Source organism: Mixophyes fleayi, chromosome 1 (genome assembly GCF_038048845.1).
Source record: "Mixophyes fleayi isolate aMixFle1 chromosome 1, aMixFle1.hap1, whole genome shotgun sequence".
Lineage (NCBI taxonomy): Eukaryota > Metazoa > Chordata > Amphibia > Anura > Limnodynastidae > Mixophyes > Mixophyes fleayi.
In genome coordinates, this window is record NC_134402.1 from 399,720,272 (window position 1) to 399,742,614 (window position 22,343).

The 22,343-nt window shown below is 38.2% G+C and overlaps 1 protein-coding gene across 1 annotated transcript in view; it reads right to left on the minus strand.

The window, feature by feature from the left end:
• Window positions 1–609: 609 nt before the first annotated feature.
• The window catches only part of ST8SIA4 (ST8 alpha-N-acetyl-neuraminide alpha-2,8-sialyltransferase 4), a 135,119-nt gene continuing 113,385 nt past the window's right edge, over window positions 610–22,343 (minus strand). Inside the window, exon 5 of the mRNA XM_075181368.1 lies at window positions 610–8,262. Coding sequence (XP_075037469.1) covers window positions 7,980–8,262 — 283 coding nt within the window. The 3' untranslated portion in view covers window positions 610–7,979. The remainder of the gene's footprint in view (window positions 8,263–22,343) is intronic.

Sequence of the window (22,343 nt, forward strand, 5' to 3'; positions counted from 1 at the left end):
TTGTTTACCCACACCCACGTAATTTATGCCCATATTTGTATTGTTGCACACCGCTTCTCTCTACTGAGGTTGCCAACATGTGTAACTGTATTCATGTATTTGTTATTGTGCTTAACTGTTTTCATGCCGCTTGTATTCATGTCTATAATGACTGTCCAGCGCGATGATGATGATGATGAACTTAATATTGTGCGCATATGAGATGGGCACCCAAAAAATGCTGTTGCTGTCCAACACTCTACTACTCAAAACAGAAATAATTTTGCTGCAAATGTTTACTGTCTTCATTAATTGTCACGCCTTCCCATTAACGGCTGTATTCACACTAATCTCTGGTGCTGGTTTTTAATCAATATCTGTTCAGTGACTTCCGGAGTTATCAAGCTCCTCCTAAGCCAAAGTTGGTTCTAAATAATACACCCTCAATGTTTTTGTGATTCTAGATAAAATTATCATTCCTGAAATGTGGCATCTTTGTGGTCAAAATTGCCTGGTAATGTAAGAATATATTCTTAACCAAGTTTTCACATGTTCATAAACATTTTCATTAAATAAGCCCGATTGTGTTCCTATGGAAAATAAAAAGAATAATATACAATCAAGCGAGAGTATAGAAAACACATTTTTATTAAAGTCTTAGAATTTTACAAATGATAAAATAATGAGTAAAAAAGTTGTACACATAATAAGGACACATTGTATAATGATATTTGAAGAAACAGTTTGTAACTACAATATCCATAATACTCAGTAGTACTGGACCATGTTACAGAAATCTCTGTAAACAACATTCCCGATAGAAATAATTGTGCTTTTGTTTACATAACCAGTGCTTCTAACAAGAAAAATATGTGCAAATAAAAATGTAAAAAGGCTCATTGCTTACCCAAGGCTATGGATTTGCGTTTGTTATCAACTTAAACTCAACTAAATATTTGTTTCATTATTAACAAAAGAAGAAATGTTTCTTCAGAAAGCAATTTACAATACATTTACCAAACACATGTTTTTGTGTAATAGTGATATTAACATGCAGTAATTATTTTCATTTCTGAAATTAATGAAATAAATTTCCAAGTGGGTTCTTAATGTATAACCTTATTGAATTGAAATAAAAAAAATTACAAAATAAAAAAAATTCACATTAATCGTTCTATTTAAGATAATGCAACTACAGCGTAAATACTTTCAGACTGACTTATCCAAATGACTTTATTATTTTGACATTTTTAGTTTATTGTATGGCTTATTGGCCCCAATAATGTGCAACCTCCTCACCAAAATGTTTAAGGGATTACAAACCAAAATAAAAACAGTTTCTAAGGCCATACAACCTTTTCATTAGCATTCAATTTGGTTGTTTTACATCAGGCAGTGAATGTGATGAATATATTAGCAGATGAGGCTGGTCCATACTCTGTATCTGCAGAATGTTTCAAGGAACATACTTTGGACACAAGAAGAGATATGTTCAATGGCTCCCTGAACATGTCAGATAACATGGTCTCCCTGGACTCTTGGGGCTAGATTTACTAAGCTGCGGGTTTGAAAAAGTGGGGATGTTGCCTATAGCAACCAATCAGATTCTAGCTTTCATTTATTTAGTGCATTCTACAAAATGATAGCTAGAATCTGATTGGTTGCTATCAGCAACATCCCCACTTTTTCAAACTCGCAGCTTAGTAAATCTAGCCCCAAGTAACACTGTTGACAAGCAATGTGAACGATTTTGTTCATCAAGCTGCAATAGGATGAATTTCTGCTTAACAGAAGGCAAAACAACAGCTTTTACTTAAATCTATCTTCTAAATACATTTTTATATTTAATATTAAATACTTTTCCAATGCATTTTTTGAGACAAACTTGAATGACTTTGAATATTTTCAATGTTTTAATCTGATGCGCCTCTCCCTTATTAGGTTGTTTCTTAAGAACCTTCAGCCTTAAACTTTGTATATAAAAAAAAACTATGACAGATCTGCAAAAATTGCCTGAAAATACTAAAGAGAAGCAACTAACCAAATTTTTTTAATTATATTTAGTTTTACAATCCACGTGTTTTGCTTCTCCTCTTTTATTTTTCCACAACAGCAGTAAAATAAATTATATTAACTTTAATCCTTAGTTTATATCAGCTATATGTGGCACTACAACTTACTTTGTGCTTTGGTGAAGCAAAAACAAAAAAAAAATCCCTTAAAGTTTGAAAATAAATACAAAAATCCTCCATGTCAATTTAAAGATTATCATCATTTGTTCTATCAATTACAGACTAGAACAATTCAACTTTTCCACTCGTAACTGCTGTGCACTTTTATAACAGCCCTGCCCAGTGCAAATAGCATAGCAAATTTCTATAAAAACTTATATTTGCTGTCGAAACATGTTTTCATTATGTTCCAATGAACATTTTTTATATATTTGGGCAAAAGTTTTAATTAAACCGCTACATAAAATTGGTGCTGATTTATAAAACAGTTTTACATTGCTAAAGGTTTGACTAAAGTGTCATGGCAACATTTGTATAGCTGTATGTTAAATTCTAATACTATTTCGTAGGAATTGATGCCTTTGCCATATAATCTACACTATAGCAGTCATCTACATTAGGTTTATATTCTCTAATGATATATATCAGATGTTCTAAAGCAGATTAAATTAGTGGAGGATTCCAAAAGTTCATCATACTAAATGGTCATGCAAATAGATCTATTATATTTATGCATGCTACAAACTGTCGGTATGGGTGTATTAAAACTACATGCATAAAATGCCAGAAATAATTCTAGATGTTCATGGTACATTCATATGTATATAATTCATCCAAATACAAAGATGAGATAAATTGTTGTTTGATATATCCAATAAAATATTAGACAGTAGTTGACAAATTATTTTGTGAAAAAAAACTGAAATTAGCACAATTATTGCTAATTGCAAGAATGTAAGTCCCATTTATTCAGTTGGAAAGTAAGCTAATTACAGACTTTACAGAGATAGTTTTTAGGATATTGGCCCAAAAACTTACTGCTTCCATCTTGCATTAGAGCACTGTGCGAAAACCTGTTCTCTGTAAAATAGAGGAATTTGGATTATATTAACATCAATTTTAGCTTCTATTAAAAACATATATGGATGTGATCCATATATCAGTAAATATATTTTACACCTAACCTTATTTTACTCTTCTGATAACTAAGCAACATTTAAATGCTTGTGCACAGTACTTATTCAGCATTGAAAAGAATAGACCTGTTTCATCAGTGAAAATATATTTATAGTATCCAGATTATCTAATGGCATTAATAGAATTGTTGTACAACGTTTTTCGCAACCTACTTGTACCGCTGCCCCCTGATGATGTTTGCCAACTTCTTCTATAGAGTGTACATTTATTCAAAGTATTCCTGATGTGTTTAAATTATTACCCATTAAAACCCCTTTGAATGTAAATAAAAAAATGTTCATGTTAATTAGTTTTTTAATATATTTGATTTTCCTAATATATTAAACTGTAATTCTTAACATTTACAGGTAGAGATACCCCATAAACTTATAGAAGGTACCCGTGGGGGTACATGTACCACAAATAACAAATTTTTGGTGTAGAATATTTTGAGTTTGAGCTTGAAATACAGGAACTAACATTACTGTTTTTCCCACACCCTGCACGAGGAATAACAAACCAAGTATTAAGAAGTGAAATCAGGTAGTATATGATGTATAGAGAATATCAAAGGTGTAAGGCGTGACTCTCACCAGCTGCAATGTTTTGTTTTCTCCTTCAACACTCTGGCACTGTTATAAAAGAAAAAAATATTTAAAGGCCCATACATATGTGTAAGGCCCCCGCAGGTGTAAGAGTATGTAAGGTTCGATGTGGGAGGAGTTTCAGAGTTCTTCATCAGAGTAAGTGGTGTGGAGTGGAAAGTTTAGTTTGTGGAACAAGTGAGACATCCTAAGATCTGTAATAATGTCTAGTGTCGGGATGAGTTAAGGTTAGAGGCATCATGCCTAAGTTGTAAGCGGAAACATTGAGATAGTGATAAGAAAGAGATTAAAACGAGTGAGAGAGAAATTAAAGCAAGTATGAAAGCAGAGCAAATACAAACTATGTGAGAAGGAAAGAGTAGAGTGCCACAAAACCCGAGTTAGATGCTGACAACATAAGCATACATTAAGAGAAGTGCCAGTAAGAACTAGAACTATGATTACTTGTTTGATAGTTACAGTTGGGCAGTTTCAATCTGAGGGCAAGTGAGTGATTCAGAGTGGAGTGGAAAGACGTATGAGTAAAGATGAGCCAGCACACTTGTATGTCCATGTCTTTATATTGAGTTTCATGCTTCTTAGGAAAAGTACAACCGTAAAAGTGGCGTATAGATGTGCCGGAGTCAAGATGCAACAATCATTATCTTCAAAAGCTGTATATAGCTGTACATCTTGTAACTAATGTATATGAAGGATATCTGTGTATCTCAAAATAAGATGCATCTCAAAGGGGTGTTGTGCTTAACTAGCATCAGTAGCTCTTGCACGTTAATGCTCCCAATCTACCTCACCAAAGCAAAGGTGCCACAAGTACTAGATATGTACACACTGAATATGGATGCAAGTTGTGTGCATGAGCAGTGCGTCAATTTTGTAGCAAGATGCATCTTTGCATTGTGCATATTCACTACTCTGTGACTCTAAATCAGGCCCATTATGTGTCAGCTAGTAAGCAATCTATGCTGCCACAATCAGCCGGGTCAGACAGTGAAAGTCTACAAGTGAAATTAAAGGAAAGAGATCAGATACCATAAAACTACCGTGCAGGAAGAGAGCAGTAGTGACAGACCCACACATGATTATCAGCTCCAGACAAGTGACTCATTCTGCAAAGTGATGTGATAAAGTGATTAATTCTAAATAAATAATAATGTTGTGACCAGCGTGGTTTGTGTTGAGATGTATTTGAGAAAGACAACGGACTGTAAACAGTATATTGAGATTGTACATATATAAATCAATATATAACATCTTTATCCAGCAAAGATGTCCGGACGCAAAATATTTTCTGCAGTTGGAACTGTGCACTATATCACCTGCTACATCTGGTATCAAATTGTCATGTGCAGGGACTCCTGTTTTCTGACTGACACACGGGGCCTCATTCATTAAGGAACATAAATGTTGATACATGCCGTATTTTGCATGAAACTGCTCTGCGCATGCCCAGAAAAGGATAATACGCAGTGAACAAAAGTGTATGCAATTAATTTTCAAGTGGAAAGGACACTTTGGACAGCCTGCAATTTCATTAGCGGAATGGGAAGGGGAAGGGATCTATACACATAGTCAATGTATAGTAAGGACGTGCAAAGTTCGAGCGCATGCAGCAGTGTCCGATTCAAGCTTTGGGCATCCTTAAGGCACGTGTTTTTCAGTCGTATCACTTGCACCAGCTACAGGTCCGGTGTAAGTGCTGAATGATAACAATGACAGTCACACATGCATGTATGTTTTTGCAGTTAAGTTAAACTATAAAAATGTATTTTATGTAGACATTAGTAATAAGTGTATTTCATTGAGAAGAAGTTTGTTTTGACAGCAAATATGAGTTTCTAAAGAATTTATTTTAATGTTTTTTCATTAATGACTGTATTAGTAACAAATGAAAATGATTGAAATCTTTTTTTTTGTGTGCGGCCTTTCTATTCCACATATGTATTGGACATATCTGCAGACACATTGTCTATCTCAATACAGAAAGTGTCATCTAGACTCATTCAACAGGAGATGTTTCTTCAGATCCGCTTCTAGTTAAATACAGATGTGTATATGCCAGAATGACGCATATTTCTTTAAAAAACCACACAATACGTTTGTTTTGCGTGCCTTAATGAATCAGGCCCACAGTATCCTGTGCTGGGAGAGACTGAGCTACAGTTAAGTGGTTGACCTAAAGGTAGTACCAAGAACAAGTTATGCAGAACACGCTACCACAACAGACCCAAGACCAGAACAGGTGCATATGTATTGCAAATAAGCAATTGTTGCATTTTTGACAACAGTCCTCTTGTACAATGCAAAAAGTGTAATGAAGAGGATTTAAAGTATGAACAGAATATAGTTAAGTAGTAAAAAAGAGAAGGACTCCGTTTATGGTAGCTTCTATATCAAATGCTCTCACGGACATTGTGACTGCCATTCTCACTTCCACCTTTAAATAATAAATATTTTTCAAGCTAAGGGTATAAATCCGAAAACATACAATGGTTTAATTTTGGCACACTGCAAGCAGATTACATTTTTCTTTATGTAAAAAAAACAAACAAAAACAAATTATAAAGAAAAGACATTTAAATGAAAAATACACTGAATGCTATACAATATAGGAAGGGACACACCAGCACACTAACAAAATAAAATGCCCCTCCTTAAAAGCTTTTAAACCAAATCTACAAAATATGAGGCTCTTCAGAAAAATCATTTAAATAATATAGCATAATACACATAAATAAAAAAATTGTTTCCAGCAGCATAACTTTGTAATACTAAGTGGACATTGGTTTTATTTATTAAAAAATCTAATAAAAAGAAAACAAATATGTATACAAAATCACTGAAATCTTTGGTACCATAATTAAGGGCACCTATATTTAGTAACAAAACTTTCTTAAATCACACTAAACATTTAACTGTCTTAGGGGTAGATTTATCAAACCTTCTAAAAAGGAAAGTGGAGGTGGTGTTGCTAGAATCTGATTGTTGCCCACAGCCACCAATCAGATTCTAGCTATCATTTTCTAGAATGTACCAGAAATGATAGCTAGAATCTGATTGGTCTCTATGGGCAACACCTCCCATAGTCTCTTCTCTACAATAGAAATATGATGGATCTGAGGACTAACGACTTAAAAATGGCTTCAATCTGTTCTGGAATGCTTCATTTTCCCCCATTACATTCTTTCAGTATGGCAAAGAAGCCGCGCTATATAATACTGAATCATATGATAAAAACACCAAACTTTTTTCTGAGGAATTCAGCATTAACACTGACCCGTCACCTACACACAGTAGAGGTAGCTATTTTGTAGGCTAAACCAATATATAGTTTATCAGAATTTGTGACACCACTGTAGAATGAGGTACAAAATGCCTCATTCTTCACAGAGGTCATCAGTGAATTGATAGGTTGAGTATTGGTGGAATATTGGTTTAACCAACAAAATGAATGCATCCATTGTATAGTATGTTACTTATGGGACCACTTGTAATAATGTCAAGTGGGATGGAATTTATCATAGGAGGACATATCTCTCTCTTCCATAGTTGTCACTGCAAGCGCCAACATTCCTTTTGTGAAACAAGCCTCAGTTCTCAGTTGTATATATAAATGGCAGTGATGCTAACTAAATGGTTTGTGTGTGTATTAAACCCCAAGCTATAGAATCTATATCAAACTGATCTAATTGACTATTTCATTCATGACATTCATTTGTTTTTCTAATCTACAAAAAAACGTTTAGAAAAATTACAAATTTCTAATACAAGAGCAATCAAAATGATGAGACCTACAGCATTAAATTAATCCACATGAATACAGATTTTCAAATGTGAATGTAAACTAGGTGTCAAAAGTTCTGTAAACACCACCACATATCACTTAGTAGTCTCTTTCCCGCGCTCCAACGTGAAACCACAGAACCGTCGCTATTCTTCCAATTCATGTGATTGCATTTTTAGGCCTTGTAAACACTAGTTAAACATTCACTTCTTCTATACACAAAAGCGGCACTGTGAGCTCAATACAGTAACTTTGTTTATAGCACCTTGTGACTAATATGTCAACTGGCTACGGCAACCAAGCTTCAAGCATGTATTTCTATGGTTTTTCACACCATTTTTTTTATCCTTTAAGAAGAGCACAGCTCCTAAAGTATCGAAAAAATATCTCAAGCGAGATGGTTTACTGATTGCATTCCAATAAACATTATTGCTGTTCACACTTTCCAGTTGTCAGTTTCAGAGCCCCTTTATTGTGTAAAAAATCCAATGTCTTGAATTCCAGCGGCATCCTGTGTGGCCCAGCGTTAGAAAAAAATTTATATTTCAGCTCATCGTAATAATGATATTTTACTAGATTTCCCAATCTATCCTTGGGGAAAGGCCAAAATCCATAAAGATGAATTTCATCACAAAACCGTGTTGCCAGGGTATACATCAGAAGGCCAGTGCTCGGTCTCTTGATTTGAACTTTGTTTGTTAACCAGTACCTGTGGAAAAAAAGCATAGAATAGATATTGAGCATTGGTAAAATAGACACTTTCAAGCATTAGTACAGTACTGTTTGCCTTCTGTGAATTCTAATAGTATAAAGTATGTGATACCGTTTACTGCAGGATATACTAATAACACTGCATCGCAGCAACTCACCCCCCTCTGCCCTTTTAATTCAACTTCCCTCCGGGAGAAAATACAAAATTAAAACAAAAAAATAAGTGCAATTTTGAGAAGGATGGTTACACTCCACTGTATGTGCCAATTCAATTAGGCAGCAAAGTTCAAATCAATCAAATTTTTGTGTGTATATATTATTATTATTATCATTTATTTGTTAGGCGCCACAAGGTTTCCGCAGCGCCTTACATAGTACAAACAGTACACCATACAGGGTGAAACAGTACAGAACAATAAGCACAAAGTACCAATGCTTCAGAAACTCCGGGCAGACATATGGAGTAAAGACGGAGCAGAAGAACAGGTATGGAGACAGGAGGGGAGAGGTTCATGCGAGCTTACATCCTAAGGGAGGGTGGACAAAACAGGCACGAAAGGGAGGCAGTGATGCAAGTGAGAGAGCCCTCCTGTCATGTCACCATTTACTCCCCAGTGTCCACTATTTTCAACAGCAAATACAGAGATGTAAATTCTTCCTAACAAGCACCTTAAAGCATATACTACAATGGGAATTTTTGTAAGCTCTAGTGTGATTAATTACCTGGTCACTACACAGTAGGATTTCCTGCCATGAATTGCCTAAAAAAATGCACTATTAATTGCTTATACCACCAAACCCAATATATCTGATTAATGTCTTTAAGGTCACATGATGCAATAAAAGTGTGACATTGCATGATCAAAGGCAATGGTTGTGCTACAGGAGTAATTACAAATTGCCTGTATGTATAACCTCATACAACACAAGCTGCTGCAAATGGGAGCTTAATATTAATCATCCACAACTGTAATTAAGTTTAGCCCTAAATGCAGATATAAACACCTTCCCTCTCAGCCATCCAAAATACAGATATATCTGCATGTAAGGGGGTTGGGATGGTTGACATGAGAGCACTGATAGTGCAGCCATGCTCACCCTCCCTTTCAAAAGCTTCAATGTAGATATATTCACACACGCGCCCACACATTGCATACTCAGATATGCCTACATCTCGGCTAAGTGCTCTAAATACATATATGGCAACACATTCGCCAGCATTCAGAAATTTCCACTTGTTCTCTCAACCACAATGCAGAAATATTCACCGATCTGTCCTTATAATGACCCAAATGCTTAAAATAAAGTCACACCAAATGCAGAAAAATTTTAATCTTGTTCCCTGAAACACCTATTCCACAATACTTTTTCAATCACTCAATGACAACAACATCCAGCCATTCAAAAGTTATTTCTTCAGGTACAGAACAAACATATTCTTAAAAATAAGGTTCAAAACATTTTGCCATGTCCTGTTAAAGGAATAAACCTGCAATATTGTTTATTTATATAATTCCAACATTAGATAAATCAGCAATAAATACATAGTGCTTTACAGAGAATACATTTAAATTTTTCACATTAGTCTGTGTCCCATTGGAGCTTTGAGTCTAAATTCTCTACCATACACACAAAGTCCAACAACTGGAGAAAGTCCATGCAAATACTGGGAGAACATAGAAACTCCACACAGATAGTACCTGGTTGGAATTAAAACCCATGGCTAGTGCTGTCAGGCAGCAATTCTAACATTAGTGCTTCTATACCGCCCCAACATGCATATGTTTAGCTTTATACACTGTCTCTTGCTGAGCAAGAGCTACTATCATGGATATAACCTGCCACCAGTGTAAATACCAGACAACGCCATTTATTTATTTCATTCCTGATTACATTGCCACGGTCATACATCTTTTGTCACCATCTGGGCTTCTACACTACCAGGGCTCAGACACAATCTTGGTCCCTGGACCACCTGATTCCTCCAGGACTCTGTACCATCATGGCCCCATCTAGGCCTCTCTACGTCATGGCCTCAGTATCTTGCAGACTTCTGCACCCTGGTGAACCCCACTATGCCTATTGTTCCCATTTCTTCTTATTGTCTCTCATTACCCCCTCCCATTAGAATGCTCTCTGTCCCTGTCTTGTCAAAGCAGTATTGTTTTTGAATGCCATGCAATTCATTTTGTTAATTGCATACATGTATTTATTATTCTCCTTATCTGTACCCTGCTTATCTTGTTCTTATCTATATGTACTTATGTAATTTTGTTGTACTTTCTAGCACCCTAAGTATGGCGCTGCAGAAGTTTTGTAGTGCGTGCCTTATAAAAGATAATAATAATAATACTGTAAAGGGAATGGATCATTATTTTGTCCAAATATATATTCTCATTGTAGGATTTGAACTGCAACTGACATTTGAAACAGAATATAAAGCACCATAAAGTCACATGACATTAGCATGCATATAAATACGAGATCTCAGTTTAACCTCACTAGTAATCTTATTCAAGTATTTCTGAACAACAACATTATGTGGCGTAACAGCTGCCCAGATAAAATCTACAGTATGTGAAAAGTGTTGGTTTTTCAGATTATCATATAACGGATATGAGTAACCGTTCTGTACACTGTAGCTCTAATGCATAATAGTTTAGAAAAGGCTCAGACTCCGCCAAAATGTTACGTACACTTTAACCATTACAGCAACATCCCATTGGCAGCAGGATAGACATATATATATATATATATATATATATATATATATATATATATATATATGTTTGTTAAAAAATAATATTTTGGCTCTAGTCTCAGAGACTCTTATGGAACACAAAATAATCTAGGTTCCAAAAGTTCTTTGTGGAGACGAGAGAGTGGATAGTTATGTATGTCACACATTAAGGAGGCAGGGTACAGGGACGGGCTGGCCCAGGGGGCAGGGGGGCATTGGTCCCCCGGGCTGCTCAGTTTATCCATTGTTAGGGCCGGACGCCCAGCGCTCCCTCCCCCCCCCCCCTCACCGGCTCCACTATAACCTATTACCGGCGGCCGCATCACATGACATGTGATGCGGCCGCCTGTGCGCCCCCCGGGCTGCATCTTGCCAGCCCACGCCTGGCAGGGTATGTGCGAGGTTCAACATACTATACCATGCCATGTAGCAGTCACAACTATAGAAGGTTTAAACTACTGTTTTTTTTATTAACAGACATCACAATAATTAGACATTTTTTCCCCCATAAAATGCATATACTATACCAGCTATAAAACTTGGGCATGCATCATGCACACATATATTTATACATGAGCCAGATGAAAAATGCACACACAATGGATGCTATTGCTTTGCAACAAATCCTACCTACACATAGGCTCTATGAATTTGTTCAAATGTATTAGCCAACTATAAAAACAATGAGGTTCTTCTTTAATACAAATTGCACACAAACATTTTAATTATATGCTAATTCAATAGTAAGATAGAATAAATATTATTCTATGTAATGTATGCTAACATTGCTGTACCCACTTCCCTACATATTATAAATGTTGTTTGGTTCATGTGCTATTGTAAAGGAGGGGGGAATCTATCACTTTCTATGGTATCATTAATTGTATCTAAAAGTGGGTCATTTGAATCGATTTGTTCATAAGCGTTACACGCTGTATCAAGGCAAACAGCTAGAGGAGGAAAATATGCAGAGTCAGCTTTTAAGACTTGCTGTGGACTGTGATTGCAAGAGTATAAGGATATATTCTCAGTGGGATGAAAGGCTTTGAAGTTGGTCAAATGTCTGTAACAATGTTTGAAATTCTAACAGGCAGGCTCAGTTCCCTGCTCTTTCAGGCTTGAGTTCCTTATTTTGTCAAGCATGACAAAATTATGCAGCACACATCTAAACAAAGAAAAAACAGCAACTATAAAACTCTTGAAGTAAACATAAAATATAGGCGTTTATAGACAAGTGCTGTGGTTATAATAGCATTACATTGATTAAAATATTTAAGAAAATAAAAAGGCTTCATACTTGTTTAATAGACTGTGCAGCGTTGGAGAGAATAGGAGAATGGAGGGAGGTGTATTATGAATTTATTATCAACGTTTACACTTGAATGATGACGAGTATTTAAAATAAAAGAAAACAAAGCATTATGGGAAAGTCTGATTTAAATTACCATTTTGCTGAGACTCAACAAGATAAAGACCAGGAGCAACCAGGAGTCTTTTGTGTGAATATGAATCTGCCAAGACTAAGACACAAAGCACAGACATTTTTTCCAATTTGGAGCTTGTTAGTGTATCGAAGCATCGTGTTCTGTCCAATACAAAAATAAACCTTAAGGGGGAAAGATGCATAACATATAAAGATCATAGGAGAAAATGAGCAAGGCAGGCACTATAGACAAAAAAATACATAGTGATATCTGCTTATGCAAACCTTTCCCTTATGGCTAGCGGTATGGGATGTGAGATACAGTGCAGACAGGGAAGTAATTGCACTCTTATTCTTTAGCACCAAAGTGTTTTATACACTGTAATACCATGGCCTATAGGAATATGTACTGACTTTACCTATTACAATCTCAAGTTTAGCCACCAAACTTAGAAGAGATTTTGGGATGCAGTTACAAAGAACATGACCAATGTGCTTTCTTTGTTTCAAACAGTCATGCAGGAAAGGGCAGGTAAGAATATTGCATGCTGGTTAAAATTAAATCAGGTTTTCCCAAAATCACTCCATCCATCCATCCAACTAGTAAAAGAAGGAAGGGTAAACATTGCTCAATAGGTTATACACATCTGGAGAATTCTGAAAATTAAGACTCTGTGCAATCTGTAGAAACACTTCTGATTGGCTGAGCAATGTCATAATGGGTTCTGTCAGTAGTGTTTTGACAACTTGAATAAGCTCTGTTTACTTTCTATTTTGCACCATAATTTTAGTGAATGACAACAGAATGTGCAGACCTATTGCCCTATGCCACCAGAAATAAGTATGAGCTATTTGATTGTTAGTAGCACCACCCTTTCTGCAGCTGTCTGTGAAGAGATATGTCTTTAGTACCATGGTTGCAGTGACCTGCAACCAGGCACATACCCAAGCATTGTACCCTGCTTCTTGCTAGCCCACTGGCTATCCCTATATCCCTATGCAATCACTGTGGCCCCCTGGGACTACTCCTTTGGAGTACTCTTCTCAAAAGTTGGACAAAAGTGTAATCTCTCCAATGGTTACATAATTAAATCAGACAGATTACTACTAAATATATATATATATATATATATATATATATATATATATATATATATATATATTATTTTTTTTTACACATACACACACACATAGAAACATAGAATTTGAAGGCAGATAAGGATCGCTTGGCCCACCTAGTCTGCCCACTGTTTTATTAACCTATGATAACCTTAAACCTTATTTTGTCCGCTAATAGTGATATCTTGTCCTGTACTGCATCCGTCCATAAGATAGTTGTTCCGGGCCATAGTTTTTCCAATGTACTAGAAACTGAATTTGCCCTTGAATTCTCTTGAAATCGAGGATATTTTCCAGAATGAATTCATGATCTCCATCAATAGAGACTGGCCGTGGTCTGTGTGACCTGTGCCGGTTAAACTTACTTGAGGCAACAACAGGTTTTAAGAGAGAACAGTGGAAAGTGTTTGGAATTTTTAGAGATGGAGGCAATTTAAGTCTATATGCCACAGGGTTAATTTTTGTTAATGTTCGTAAATGGTCTGATGAATCTGGGTCCAAACTTCCTACACGGCTGTTGGACTTTAAATATTTTGGGTGAAAAGCCAGATTTTATCACCATCTTTTAAAAGGCAAACTCTAGATTGGTGGTCTGATAGAGATTTGAATCTGAAGGATGCCTGATGTAATGCAGAGTGGACTTTCCTCCAAATGGTTCGGAGCCGTGAGGCCATGGAAGGCATCCTGGGACAGGCAGAATAGTGAATAGAGAGAGTTTGCCCTGGGATGGAATCCGTAATTACAAAATAAAAGGAGAAATGCATGTTGAGGAGTGATAAGAATTATTATAAGGTAGTTCAGCCCATGGGAGTAGAGAAGACCAGTTATCATGAAAATTGGAAACATATAACCAAAGAAACTGTTCCAATAGCCTGTCATCCAAGGACTGATTAGTTATTTCTGTTTGACCATTGGACTGTGGATGATAAATGGATAACAGACTCATTTTCGCACCAAGTAGACGGCAGAAAGACCTCCAGAAGTGAGTGACAAACTGGGAACCACGGTCAGAAACGATGTCCTCAGGAATATCATGCAAATGGAAAACATGTTGAATGAACAATGAAGCTAGGATCCGAGCATCAGGCAGTTTGGGCAACAGGACAAAGTGGGCCATCTTGCTGAAGCAATTCACAACCACCCAGATGGTATTGTGACCTGAGTACCATGGAAGATCCAATAGGAAGTCCATCGAGAGGTGTGTCCATGGTTTAACTGGAACAGACAAAGGAACCAACTGACCCGATGGGCGAGTTCTAGAAGTTTTACTTATGACACACTCCTGACAGGAGAGCACATAGCTTCAAACTTCAGAAGACAAAGTGGGCCACCAAACCCAACATGATAATACTTTGAAGGTTCTAAATATTCTTGTATGCCCTGCTAGTTTGTTCCCATGACATTCAGCAAGTACCAATTTTCTAAGGTGAACAAGAACAAATAACTTGCCCGTAGGAGTTTTAGCAGGAGAAATCCTCTGGAATTGACGGAGCAGAGCATGGCAGGCCAGGAAACTTCGAGACAGAGCGTCAGCTTTGATGTTCTTGGAGCCTGGTCGGAAGGTGATAAAGTTCTGGGTTGGATGTTTAAGTACTGGTGCAGAAATGAAAGCGTTTTTTAATAGCTGAGAAACTCGCCAATGCGGCTGGAGACCAATTAGCCGTGTAAGCTCCTTTACGAGTGAGAGCAGTAATGGGTGCCACTAAGGTTGAAAAGTAACGTATAAAGCTCCGATAACAATTGCCAAGAAACCTCTGGACGACTTTCAAATTCGTGAGGAGCACCCAATCCAGAACAGCCTGGACTTTGTCAGGATTCATGAAGAATCCTGAGGAGGAGATTACATATCCCAGAATGGAACATTTCTCATGTTTTGCACACAACTGAGGTTGGCCCAATTTCTGCAGAACCTCTCGAACATGCTGACAGTGCTGAGCCAGGGACTGTGAATATATCAAAATGTCATCCAGATAAACTGCAACAATTGTGCCTAGGAACTCCCGTAGGACATTGTGGATGAGATCCTGAAAAAACCGCCGCTGTGTGGCAGAGGCCGAATGGCATAACAAAATACTCATAATGCCCAGCGTGAGTATTAAATGCTGCCCTCCATTCATCTCCTTTTCTTATCAGCACCAAGTTGTAGGCACGCCCCGGAGGTCGATTTCAGAAAAGATAGTGACCGATTTGTGCTGGTCGAAAAGTACACAATTCAGGGGAAACGGATATGTGTTCTTCACCGTGATTTTGTTCAGACCGAGATAGTCAATGCAGGGCCTCAAACTACCATCTTTTTAGCTACGAAGAAACAACCGGCTCCTGCCGGAGACTTAGAAGGTCGAATTAATCCTTTTTGGAGATTGTCATTAACATATTGTTTCATTGCTGGGATCTCGGGAATAGATAGGGAATACAAATGTCCTTTAGGCAACTTAGAGCCAGGGATAAAGTCGATTGCACAGTCATACTCCCGATGAGGAGGGAACTAATCTGCCTTCTTCTCAGAAAATACATCACGGAATTCTTGAAGTAGTGCTGGAATGGGTTCCAAATCAGGCTGCAGAACTCAAACAGGCAAAGTCAAGCAAGTAGATTAGCACTCAGGACTCCAATGAATGATCTCCCCTTTTTTCCAATCAATGTGAAGGCTATGGCTCTGATGCCACGGATGCCCCAGAATTAAAGGAGCGGAGGGACACCCACTGACAACTGAATAGGAGGAGCCTTAGCGAGAATTCTGCACTCAATTAGGGGGTTACCATCCAATCCACAGACGGTGATGCTTGAGTCCAACTTAATGGAAGGAATTCCGAGAGTCTGAGCCAACTGAAGATCCAAAAAAATACAAACTGCACCCCTGTCAAGAAATGCGGAGACGTTGGTGTATTGAAGACCAAAAAGTGTACAAGGATTAGGACAGAATTATCCCAAAAATTTATTTGGAGACCTAGGCGCACCTCTTCTCCAGCGTCTAGGCTTGGCTGTTTCCCAGCTTGTTAAGACAAGCATGGAGCAGGTGGCCATTATTGCCACAATACATACAAAGACCCAGGGCATGTCATCTGGAGCGTTCTTCTGAGGAAAGATGAAAAGCTCCTAGCTGCATGGGCTCAGCAATCTCCAAGGATGCAGTAGAAGGCATCAGCAGATAGCAGAAAGAAACTGATGTATCCTTCTCAGCTTTTCTCTCTTTAAATCTACAACTGCATAAGATTCTCCAGTGTAGCTGGTATGGGGTAATGCACCAGGGAGTCTTTGATTTGTTCAAAGAGACCCAGGCGGAACTGACTCCGAAGTGCCGGGTCATTCCATTTGCCGTCTGTGGACCAACGCCTGAACTTTGCACAATACACTTCAGCGGTGCATTGGCCTTGTTTCAGGGCACTTAGATGGGATTCAGCTGAAGCCACCCTGTCGGGGTCATCATAGAGAAGGCCTAGGGCATTGCAGAATGTGTCAACAGACTTTAACGGATAAATGCCCAAGACTGCGGGTCACCTTGTAGAAGGGATATTACAATGCCAACCCTTTGAAGCTCCGAGCCTGATGAACGAGGCCTTAGATGAAAATAAAATTTACAACTCTCTTTAAAGTTGCGAAATAAGGCTCTATCCCCAGAAAACCGATCTGGCAGATTTAGGTTGGCTTCCATCGCGGGTGCCAGGAAAGCTTGCTGAGCTTGTGAAATACTTGAGACCTCTTTCTGTGCAGACAATTGATGACAGACCCTGGACCATTTGGTATAAGGTTTGAATCTGGCCCGCCTGAACCTGGGCTGGAGAAGGATTCGCCCCGCTTTCATTCATGGAAGCGAGTCCTTCCAATTCTTCGCTGGCTGGTTATAATGTTACGATTAACAGTTGCTATCATGAACTTGTAGAACAAGATGGAGAGGTCTTGACCTATAGCAGCCGCCTTTCCCGTAGAGCTCGTTAAAACCACAGGTACTCGGATGGCCCTGGGTCTTATACTCCGAGTAGAAGTTTATGAACGTACCGCAGCACAGAGTAGCGGGTGACAGCAAAAAAAGCGTGGTCAGGAAAACAGGCCGAGGTCTAAGGACCGAAGCAAGAACAATGGTCAGGAACAGGCAAGATGTCAGGGCTGACAGCAAACAAGGAAAGTCCAGAAACAAAGCAGAGATCAGGGCAACAAGTGAGGAATCAAAGTCCAGTAAACAAAGCCAAGGGTCATACACAAGTAATCCAATCCAGAGAACAGGTACAAAGCACAGGAGCAGGTCAGTAATCAGGAACTGAGAACTATAACCGTTATATACACAAATAGGCCAATCACAAACGAAGAACACAAATGTTCTAATGGTGGACAGCAATGAAGCCGCGGCTCGTGACTACTACTTGCCTGGTCAGCTGAGTAAAAGACAGGAGAAAAAAAGGAAAAAAAAAAGACACCTAAGCTAGCAGGGATCACATTATATACCTCTGGTAGGTGTTTTTTTTTCCTTTCTCTTTTTCAGATGATCAAGGAGATAATCCATTTGTGTAGGGCTGCCAGGGAGTGCTAGGAGGAAACACATTTTTATGGAGCATCTAAATAGAGTCTGAGCAAACCTTTATTATTCTTTATCTCCTGCTTGTTTATGTGTAACCAATTTTGAAGTGGGCAGGCAAAGTACATAACTAAGCTATTTTTGTGGAAGGCAGTGCCCTGTTCTGCTGTTATTGGGCAAGTGAGGGCAGGTCTCCATGTGACAGAAGCAGTGTCATGATGTGATGCAGGATGGAGGAAAGCGGGAAGCCACAGCCTGAGAGTTAAATATTGGAAGAAGCAGGGTCTCCCAATAACACAAAGTAGTGATATTAGGTGTAAGTCATGCAGGAAGACTGTGGTGTCAAACCACAAAGTGCATACAGCTAAATTAGGAGTTAACAGGATAGAACTACAACTGGGCTAAATATTCATAGAATGACCAATAGATTGAGAAGATACTTCAATTTTGGGTGGAGTTTAAAGGGATAAGCTAAAAACAACTTTCTTATAACCTTAGACAAATGATTTTTCGGATCCCCTGTGGCTCCAGAGTGCTTTAAGAGTCCCAAACCCGTTTTAGTGTAAATGGGAAGTAAGCAGGCATGGGGAATCTACATCTGCACATTACGGAGAGTGGCATGGGATCGTTACATCAGGGACTAATCTGGCAAATGGCCCATCCAACGTTTAAAGCTGTGTTCTTACATTTTCTCCTAAATAACCACATCCACTGCTCTCCGACTCGGGTCTTTTCTACTAAACTATGGTTGACACTTCATTATCTTATAACTGAATCTACATCTAGAATATAAAATGAGACTAAGCAGCAACTTTTTTAATTACTAGTTTGCTCATTTTAAACCAACTGTTAAAGGACATCTGGAAATGTAATTCTATTTAAAGAAATTGATATCTTTGTATTTTTACTTCTCTTTGTGGAGAATAAAAATAACTTTTGAAAAAAAAATTGCACTCTTTCTTTGGCTAAATACAGGTGTTTCTAGTGAAATCATATGACCATATAAAAAGCCTGCATAATTTAATGTCAAAAGCTAAAGCATTCAGAATTAGGATTAATGAGTACACACTACAGAAAATTTCTCCCAATGTGATATTGTTAATGATTTTACCAATGACTGAAAGTCCCAATCAGCAATCATTCATGTCGATTCATGTGTTTACACTATACACGCTTTACAAGAATTACTTTCACCTGTCATAAACATCAGCTGAAAAGATTGTGACTCTGTAAACTCTATTATTGACGTTATTTGTGTTTATTGACAAAGTAAATTCACTTTGAATTACTATGCTATATTGTTTGGGATTTTATGCTCTTTTTCTGTCATTTGTAGGTTTCTTTTTGTAATGTATCTTTTTGTACTCTGCTCATGACTTTTTTAGTGTCTACACATTTGTATGATTTTCTGTACTTACCAGTTGATTGATCCTTTATGCATGTACCCCAGGGCCAGTGCCACCATTAGGCAGCTTTAGTCTAAAGCTGCCTAGGGCTGGGCTCTGGAGAGAACGGCCCTGTGGCCAGGTAAACACACTAACAATGTCTCTGAATGCGACAATGTTAGCAGGCCAGAGCGGTGTCATAGACTGCTCACTATTTCCCCATGCTACAGACTTAGGTATAAATACCGTGCTTCCACAAGGCAGCACTGCCTTTCCACATTTGCCCTGTGCCACATCACCACGCTGTCATTGGAGAAGAGCCAAGAGTAGTCAGGCATCCAAAGAAGAAGCGGACAAGAAGAGAAGGGACGGTAATTGTATTAATGCAGAGAAAATAGGGGGAGGAGGCTAATGAAAACAGGAGGGAGGTGGCTGGAGGAAACAGGGGGCTGCAGAAAATAGGGGGGGGGCAGAGAAAAAGTGAAGAGAGGTGGCTGGATTTGGGGGGAGCAGGGTCTGGAGAAGATGGGGTGAGGGAGCTGTAGAAAATGGGGGGGAGAGAGCTGGAGTAAATGGGGGGATAAGAAAGGGAGGGTTATGTTCAGAAATCCCCATGAGTTACATACAATTATTTTAAAGGAACTTCAGATTTGGCAAGCATTATTTTTTTAGCATTTGCCTACTATTTAGTTCTCCCCTGTTACTATCGATTAGTATAATTAATTTCACATGTGCAGAATACATTAACACATACACAAAGGTAATCTAAATGACATATATACAACATTAAGCTGTTTATTAAAATCTTGTGGACAAAAGGTCATGTGAGAAAAAAGCTGGTGGTCAGGGGCAGGGCCGTCTCTTCCATTGGGCACGATGGGCAGGTGCCCGGGGGCCCTGCAGGCAAGGGGGGCCCGTCCAAATCCCAAAAAAAAAAAAAATATATATATATATATTTTTTTTTTAAATACTTACCTTTCGGTCACATTAGCGGTGATCCGGCTCCCTCCCTGGTCCCCTCTTCCGTGCTGTGCTCGCAGTGAATGCTGGGTGTGATGTCACGCCCAGCATTCACTGCAACAAAAGAAGAGGATCGGACTTAAGGTAAGTTAAGGGGGCCCCTATATATATATATATATATATATATATATATATATATATATATATATATATATACATATATATATACATATACATATATATATATATATATATAAATATAAAATAGTGATTATATATATATATATATAATCACATTTTTTTTACATACATATATATTTTTTTTTACACACACAGACTAATATATATATATATAGATTTTTTTATTTTTTTTTTAGGGGCCCGGTACACTGCATTGCCCGGGGGCCCATAAAGTTGTTAAGGTGGCCCTGGTCAGGGGGGCATGTGTGAAAAAAGCTGGTTGGCAAGGGGGCATGTGTGAAAAGCTGGTGAAATGGAGGTGGCATGTGTGACAAAAGCTGATGGTATGGGTGGTATATGTGAGAATAGCTGGAGGGCAGATGGGTACACGTGACAAACGTTAAACAGCGGGGCACATGTCTGGCTGCTATCAAAATTGACCCTAGTCTCTGTCTGTGTGTGTGTGTGTGTGTGTGTGTGTGTGTATGTTAGGGAATTTAGACTGTAAGCTCCAATGGGGCAGGGACTGATGTGAATGAGTTCTCTGTACAGCTCTGCGGAATCAGTGGCGCTATATAAATAAATGGTGATGATGATGATGTCTGTAAGTAACAGGTGATAGCAAGTTTTTTTATTTGCTTTCTTCTGAAATTTAACATTTGGAGCCTCACTTCTAGAAATCCTGCAATTGCTCCTGGATAGCATTCTGCGTCAGACATCGGTGCATCTGGACAGTAGCCTTGCCAACCAGCCAGGAGGAGGTAAGAGTTAATATTTCGTTTTAAAAATATCAAGTGTGTGAGGGGCTAACAAGTGAGCATTAGGGGTATAAGGGGCGGTAGGCTGAAGCTTTGCCTAGGGTGCCAGGCAACATTGCACCAGTAATGATGCATTCTATTAATAAAAGTTCATTAATAATAATATTGAAAACAAAAAACAGAACTGGAAAGTACTAATAGTGTAGTATTTTATAAATAACAAGCATACAAATATCTAGACTTATATCTGCGTACGTTCACAAGAATAAATATAGGCTTATCTCAAACTTTCTCTGATGCTCTCTGCAACATCCCCACCTGGTTCTTAGTGTGTGAATGTAAAACATGTATAAAATATGAATTACCATCTCCTGGTACAAAACTTATCCCTGGTAATTGCAGGAATATGCTGTTCACTAGGTGGTCTCCTAATCTCTGCTACAACAACCAAAGCATTGGAAATTTGTGAATTTGCTTTGCAACAACAAAGACTTTGTTATAAGGCTATATAAGGGTGGCACTGGGGTGTAGTGGTTAGCACTGCTGCCTTACACTGGGTTTTTGATTTTCTAAACAGAGTTCTATCTGTGTGGGGATTGTGGGGCTCATTTTGAAGTGGACACATATGTTCAGTTAGATGCCTCTTCAAGGTACGCCCTACTCTAAAAAAAGTAGCATTTGGCGTTGTCAAGCATATGCCCCACAATTATGTAAAGATATAACTTGACAGAGCTAGTAGAAAATGGAAAAGACATTTGCACAATTTTTTAAAAAAAAATGGAAATCAGGACTTCTGGTAGGTGGTGCAACAGAGTGTAAATCACCCTCCACATATTGCCAGAGAATCTATTGACATCAAACGCTTTTGGATGTCAATTTTTTGGGATAATAAGATCACCCCTATATGGGACTTCTAGGGGTGAGGCCTTTGTTGGATCCCTGGAGTCTGGCCCTGGCCACGGGCCTACTACACATGTGTCCTAAGATGAATGGGGATGTCATAG